Source organism: Acipenser ruthenus, chromosome 19 (assembly GCF_902713425.1).
Source record: "Acipenser ruthenus chromosome 19, fAciRut3.2 maternal haplotype, whole genome shotgun sequence".
Taxonomy (NCBI): domain Eukaryota; kingdom Metazoa; phylum Chordata; class Actinopteri; order Acipenseriformes; family Acipenseridae; genus Acipenser; species Acipenser ruthenus.
In genome coordinates, this window is record NC_081207.1 from 2,463,697 (window position 1) to 2,470,720 (window position 7,024).

Sequence of the window (7,024 nt, forward strand, 5' to 3'; positions counted from 1 at the left end):
CCTGTTTATATATATATTTTTTTCTTCAATAGGGATTTCCTACCAGAGGCTGGTGAGAGAAGAACAGGGATTAGCCACTGAGAATCACCCACGCAAAACAATGTGAGTTCCTTTTTCTGAGCTTTAGGGCTTGTGTACAGTAGCACTGACCACATACACTCTAACTGCATGCACCACATGCAGTGTCCCTTCATCTTCATGAATTCTGTAAGTCTAACTGCATGCACCACATGCAATGTCCCTTCATCTTCATGAATTCTGTCGTTTCGTTTAGCTAAAGAGTTGCTGTTGGCCTGCTTTCTTACTCATGCAGTCATCCTTACTTCCTTCCCAGACCTGCCTGTGTTGTACACTGGGGCAGTGCGCTGCCATGTGTATCACCTTTCAATCACACCTCTTACAGGATGTTCTGCTTCTGCTTTTCCTCTATTTAGAGCAGATTGAAGATTGTGATACAGCCTGCGCATTTAGTACCATATTCACTTAAAAACATATATTTATTTGCTTACTCTACAACTCTCACTTCTCTGGCATTTGCTTTTAATCCAGCGTCTACAGGACACAGTACAGTTTCAATAAATAAATGTCACAAAGGTTCCCATTGATTCACAGCGCAGTCTGATTGAAATCAGACCCAGAGTGGAAGCAGCACATTGCTTTTTAATTAAACAACCGTCACCCTTCCTAGTATGGAAACCTCAACTCAGAGTCTATCTGTTATTTCCTTGTACACTGGAGGCACCCTGTAGTTGTGGTTTAATTGTGAGCAGCTGGGTGCATGTTACTGTATTCCCTATCCTCTCCTCACAGTTTGTGCTCTCCCTTCAGAACGGTCCTATTGATGAACCCTGCTGACGTCCCCAAGGAGTACCTGTCTATAGCGGATCAGCTCAGCACAGTGGAGCACTCCCAGAGGGACTCCTACATCACTCTCATCAAACACGCGTATCAGTGCACCTTCGGCACCAAGTACTCCCTCAAAGACATACAGAAGACACTAGAGGTAATGTCTGCTCTTTTGAACTACATATTGCCAACCAAGTGTGTGGCTTTGAACTACATCACACAATATAGTTAAACACGCTTTCTCATTACTCTCAAGCCTGAGAGATGAGGAATGTTGTTTACTTCAAGATGGAGTTTTTGATTTATTAATTACCTTAATACATGTTTAAGCATAAATATATATTAAATATATGAATATATTGTGGGGGATTTCTGGGTATAAAACGGTATCCGCTATGTGTTATATTTTTTTTAATCTGTGGATCGGGGTTTTTAATGATTTCAACATCTGTCATCTGTAGTCTAAGAAATTAGAAGAACTTGTGGAGATCTTCTCAGCTAGCACAGAGATCCTGGAGACAGCCTCTGCTCTGGAAGACAGTGTCAAATCCAGGGAGTTCATACAGGGAAAACTGGGGGAGCTGAGGGAGAAGGCTGGAATTCCTGCAGAAAATGGAAACACACCAGCAGGTAAAACCGTTTTCTAGCGGGAAATTGCTTTACTGTATAAGCATGTACAGCTTAATTAATTATTAGTGAGTCCATAATATAAATAAAATGACCTTTAGATGATTGTGTTGAGTTTTCAGAAATAAAAAAGCTGATTTTGGAAGTATTTTTACAAGGATAATGTTTTATTTTAAAAATGTTGGTGTGTTTGTGTCTTCTAAAGGAGAGAAATCAAGCAGTACCATACAGACTTTGCCACTGCTCATTGCCAAGTGCCATACTTACCACTGGGACAAGGATAATTTCGGTAACATTTTTACCTACCTTAAAATATTAACAGGTTTTGTGAGCTGACATTTCTTGCATTTGGTTTTAAACAAGGTAACAAGACTTTGAACCCTCTTTTCCATCCAGATGTTTTGAATGAGATCCTCCGCAGTGAGTGTGACCTGCCCCCAACCACCCTGGCTGAGCCGGAGGAAGAAGAGCTGGATGATGAAGAGGAGGACATAGAGGACGAAGTTGAAATAAACGACCATCGAGCCTCCACCTTCTCCACCACTTCCAAAGACTCCATGTTCTCCACTTACTCCTTAGCCTCCAACTGCTCCATGCCCTCCATGCTGTCAGTGGCCTCTGGGGTGGACAGTGACTTCTGCGAGGACATGGACGAGGACAGCAGGCATGAGAAGCAGAGCAAAGTCAAACCGAAACTGAAGAAGAGGATTTCCATGCTGTTCAAGTCCAAGAGCAGCCAATCGCTGCGCCGAACGGAGAGCCTGGGAAACCCAGAGTCCAAGAACAACTTTCCGGTCAAGTCCCGGTCCAATTCTCTGCCGCAGCAGGCGTGCTTGATGAGAGCCGAGAGGCAGTCCCTGAAGACCACCTGCTTCCGACGGAGGCCCTTCCTGAGCTGCGACGACGACAGCAAAGCCACGACACTCAGGGTGGTCGTCTTCGGAGCTGATCAGATCTCTGGGAAAGTGGCGCGGGCGTACAGTAATCTCAGGTGAGAGGAGGCGCCCATGCATGGTCTGTGCTTTGATGGTCTGTTCATTCTGTCATTGTAACCTTGCAGATGTTCTCATACAGTCGCCCTCTAGAAATCTTAGTTCATAATATGAATTTTATTATGTACATACAGTATGAAAAACAGAATGCCTTCCAAATCCATTTTTTTAATTTGCATTGTTGGCTGAACTGTTACAAAACTTGCTCCATCTTCTGGATATGATATGACCTATGCATCACTATCTTTCAATGACAACCACAATCATTACTGTCTCCCTAACCCTAACCCACATAATGCCATGTATACACAGTCTATTAGTTTTATTATCAAACACTGTTTTAAAAAAAAATATGAAACTGTTTCACAAAGATACAGTGTATAAATCAGATACTCAGTACCATATACTGTATTGCCATTTCTTACAGACTGCAAGAAAGCAGGTGTCCCAGACTGACGAGGTACTTCAGGTTCCAGTTCTATTTCATTCCTGTAAAGAGGAACTCCAGCTGCCCTGCAGTGCCAGGTTCATTCCCTAACAGTGTGCCAGACAGCCCTATGCGACCAGCAGCACCCATGGTAAATAACCCAGGGATCGGGGGCTTTGTTATTGCAATGTTCACAACCCCAAGCCAAGATACAGATCGTACATGTATATGTATATACATAAACTCAATGTGCAAAAACGTTATGCTGTAATACACTAAGTCACTGTGCAGGCTCACCCATTTTTTTTGTGGTACTGTAGATGCTTACTTACTTAACCTTAATGTCTGTGCTGTGGATTTGCAGGAATTAAACCTATCTGGTTTGGAAGACAGCACCAACGATATTGCACATTACATTGGAATGCTAGATCCCTGGTACGATCGCAACATCCTCAGTTTACTGAGTCTGCCCATTGGTGTTCTATGCCAGGTGAGACTGCATATCTGCAACCAATAAAATCCTTTAGTGCTTTAATTCAGTCAGACAAAAAGTCTTATCTTACCATCTTTGCTCAACAAATAGCTTAACACTTACTGTGAACTTGCACCTTTATTATTATTATTTTTGCAACATCAGCAACAAGAATTAGAGTTTTGTACTGTCTGTACAGGTTACCAAAAAATGGGTAGAAATAAATGATGTCATTTTCTCACTTTTTGAGTTGGTGGTTCCTCAGTATAGGCATTTTATTCCCAGGTTGTACTCCGACTTTCATGCAGTTGCCCAAAAAGCTGAATCCAGTGGAGCTCTGGTGCTGTGGCTGGATGGATGACTCGTAGGGTATTGCATTGAAGACGTTTCCTTAATCTCCCTGTGTGTTTTGCAGCAAGCCTCCAAGATCGAGACTGACTCCTTCAACAATTCCAAGCAACGGCTTCCCATTTTAGCAGACATGGTGCTGTACTACTGCAGACATGCGGCTCACAATGCACTGGTCCAGCTCTACCAGGCTGAGGTAGGTAACAAGCCACGCCAGCCTCTTCTCATTCACAGCTATCTGTGAGGGGCAAGCTGGCTGAATGGGTTGACAATAGCAAATAGATATGCATTTCAAATCCCCTGCAAAAGAACCTAAAATGCGTAGCGCAATTACAATATCCACACAACAGGTGTCACTGTGTGCAATGCATTTCAATTAATGATACTAATGATCTAGGCAAGCATTTTAACCTGTGTACCCCTCCCTTGTTTCCTATTGCAGTTAACCCTAGCTGGGGGTGAGAGACGCACAGAGGTGTTTATCCATTCCCTGGAACTGGGGCACACCGCGGGAACACGTGCTATTAAAGCTTCAGGTGAGCAGAACCTGTTTCCAAGAATCCAATAATGGGCTGTGATTCAAATTAGAGGCTGATAAGGATAGAAACTGAATAGAATGACTATTTGCTCGATAGGGTGTGGTCCTAGTTTTGTCTACTCAATGTAATGCTGGTTATTTATTCCAGTGCTGTATGTATTCTCTGCAGGGCCTGGCAGTAAGAGATTTGGGATTGATGGGGAGCGAGAAGCAGTTCCTTTAACACTTGGAATTGTCTACAGCAAGGTAAGCTTAGCCAGGTGAGCACTGTTTCAGAACTGGACATGTGCATACAATCGAGAATACTTCTACTACTACTGCTAATACTATATCTTAATAATAAGAAGAATTATAACTGACCCCCTATACCAGCAATCGCTCTGTTAATCAGTCTTATCTCTTCATCTGATTGCCTTTATGTTTCCTTCTGTTGATCTGTATCAGCCTGTGAATCTTCTGTCTTGAAATCTTTCGATCATACTTGACTGCACCTTGAAGGGAGCGCACTGCAGTGAATGAGTTGTACAATGACTACACTGCATGTCGCCCCCAGGTGTCAGTAAGCAGCCGGAATCAGTGGAACAATATAGAGAAAGTTTGCACATCCGTAAACCTCACCAAAGCCTGCAGGAGGCCTGAGGAATTAGGTACGTACTGAATACTGACACCCATAAACTGCACGCATTACATTTCAGGCACACGTTACACAAGGCTGAAATGTAGTCCTTTCGTTACATTGTCATTTTTTTTTTTTTTTAATACAGATTCCAAAATGGAATGTCTTCAGCTGACAATGACCGAGGTACTCAAGAGGCAAAACTCTAAATCCAAGATGAGCTACAATCAGGTAAGGGCTCTGCACAGTTAAGGGGAGCCGGATTTCAGATTTCAGTTAATCTATGATACAGGCCAAGTGTATCATATATTAACTGTAAACCGCAGCCACCATGGTTCATCATGGCTTTCGTAAGTTAACGTGAGACAAATAGATTTATTAGTTTATTTTTGGTTTCAGTAAGGTCAGTGGAACTATAACACAGTAGATGGAGCATGGGTAGGTCAGAAACAACAGATTTATACATATAACCACAAATAACCCAAGTTAGTAGGTTAGGTTTCTACACAGTCTGTATAAACGTTCTGTACCTCTTCAGTTTAAACAGCAGATGGCACTGTTTCCACTTATGCTAGATAGCAGTACTGTTTGGGGGTCATGCAGTTTAAGGAAGCTGGTGTTAAGTAAAGCTTGCAGAAATATCTTGTTTTTGAGATATATACAGTATCTAGGATCCCCCAGCCTTGCAAGTCAGTCTTTTAATTTCCTTTTGTTTTCTTTAGCAAATGAACACCACTCAGGTGAAAGTGGACAAGGTGCAGGTTACAGGGAGCAACAGCACCACCTTCGCTGTGTGCTTCGACCAGGATGAAAAGAAAATCCTGCAGAGCGTTACCAGGTGGGTGTGTTACCAAGTCTCATTCGTTAATAAAAATCATACACACCTTTACCACAATGCATGCATCTTTTACAATGGAAAATGTGATGGCGATACATGCTGGGTAAGATTAGCTGGGACTGCTTTATCGCTCTATGTGATCTGTTGGTGAAATGAATTGCTAAGGGTGACCATTGACCCCTGTTTCCCCCTGTGCTGTGCAGGTGTGAGGTGTCGGTGTGCTACAAGCCCGAGAACAGCATCCTCTGGAGGTTTAGAAGGAAGCGCTCCTTCCAGGAGCAGCCTCCCCATCCTGAGTTCTGCTCCCTTCTCTGCCTCCCCATCTCCACCTTCAGTGGAGCTCTCCCCTGAACTGTTCTGCTCCCTTCTCTGCCTTCCCATCTCCACCTTCAGTGGAGCTCTCCCCTGAACTGTTCTGCTCCCTTCTCTTTATCCCCATCTCCAGTGGAACTCTCCCCTGAACTGAGTTCTGCTCCCTTCTCAAATATTTTGAAAAATTATGGAAATAGTCTATGTATTTAGGAGGGAGGGGATTTTTAAAAAATAACTTGTAAAAGACATTCTGTATGTAGGAGTTAAAAAAAAAAGCAAAACTTAGGAAATCAGTTCCTTTTGACTGTGGGCTTCCCTGGGCTATACAGACTATTTCAAAATGTGCAATAACTTTAAATGTTTTATGGAAAGGTTTGTATTGTTATGTTTATAGTTTTTGTTCTACAATTTAAAATGCTCAAAAGTAATTAAATGCACCATTACTAAAGCATACACTAAGGCTGCCTATTCAAATGCATTCTGTGTTTCTGAATACAGGCTGCGTGCATGTTACTAGTAGATTAAAACATGATTATACTTGTGTTGCAAAATAACTGTGTTTAATGCTGTTATTTTTTCTATAGCAGTATAACAATTTAATCTGAGATGTTACAGGCATCTGGTACACATATTCAGCACAAGATAATTATTTATGTAAAGGCATACATGGAAAAATAGGCACCCCTTGCTTATCAATGAATATTACATCTCTGTCATTCACTTGCATTGGCATTCCAAATGACATAATCCCGCAATGAAAGGACACGGTACAGTGGATTAGCAAACGTCACAAAGTTCATAGCAGTCTGCTGGCGAGCGGAAGTGGCACTTAACTGACTTTTTTATTTTATTGACAGGAGAGAGCAAAGAGTTTGTCTTTTAATAGTGCTTTAACTAGAGGACGCAGCTAGTGTACTTGGAGGCAATAGTCTCCCTCGCTTGATTTTTTTTTTCACTTGGAAGACGATTGTGTCCTCGTACATTTTATATAACCTGTAGTTATATGAC

General features: G+C 42.2%; 1 protein-coding gene across 3 annotated transcripts in view; it reads left to right on the forward strand.

Annotated features, from left to right (window-relative positions):
• Positions 1 to 6,335, forward strand: part of LOC117424227 (phosphoinositide 3-kinase regulatory subunit 5-like) — a 30,965-nt gene extending 24,630 nt beyond the window's left edge. For all 3 annotated transcript variants that reach the window (XM_058992324.1, XM_058992323.1, XM_034040403.3), the window contains 14 exons: positions 33 to 102; positions 829 to 1,003; positions 1,308 to 1,476; positions 1,679 to 1,762; positions 1,870 to 2,464; positions 2,893 to 3,043; positions 3,257 to 3,382; positions 3,780 to 3,908; positions 4,155 to 4,248; positions 4,420 to 4,496; positions 4,804 to 4,897; positions 5,015 to 5,097; positions 5,589 to 5,704; positions 5,908 to 6,335. In XM_058992324.1, coding sequence (XP_058848307.1) covers positions 33 to 102; positions 829 to 1,003; positions 1,308 to 1,476; positions 1,679 to 1,762; positions 1,870 to 2,464; positions 2,893 to 3,043; positions 3,257 to 3,382; positions 3,780 to 3,908; positions 4,155 to 4,248; positions 4,420 to 4,496; positions 4,804 to 4,897; positions 5,015 to 5,097; positions 5,589 to 5,704; positions 5,908 to 6,055 — 2,111 coding nt within the window. In that variant the 3' untranslated portion in view covers positions 6,056 to 6,335. The remainder of the gene's footprint in view (positions 1 to 32; positions 103 to 828; positions 1,004 to 1,307; positions 1,477 to 1,678; positions 1,763 to 1,869; positions 2,465 to 2,892; positions 3,044 to 3,256; positions 3,383 to 3,779; positions 3,909 to 4,154; positions 4,249 to 4,419; positions 4,497 to 4,803; positions 4,898 to 5,014; positions 5,098 to 5,588; positions 5,705 to 5,907) is intronic.
• Positions 6,336 to 7,024: the final 689 nt, after the last annotated feature.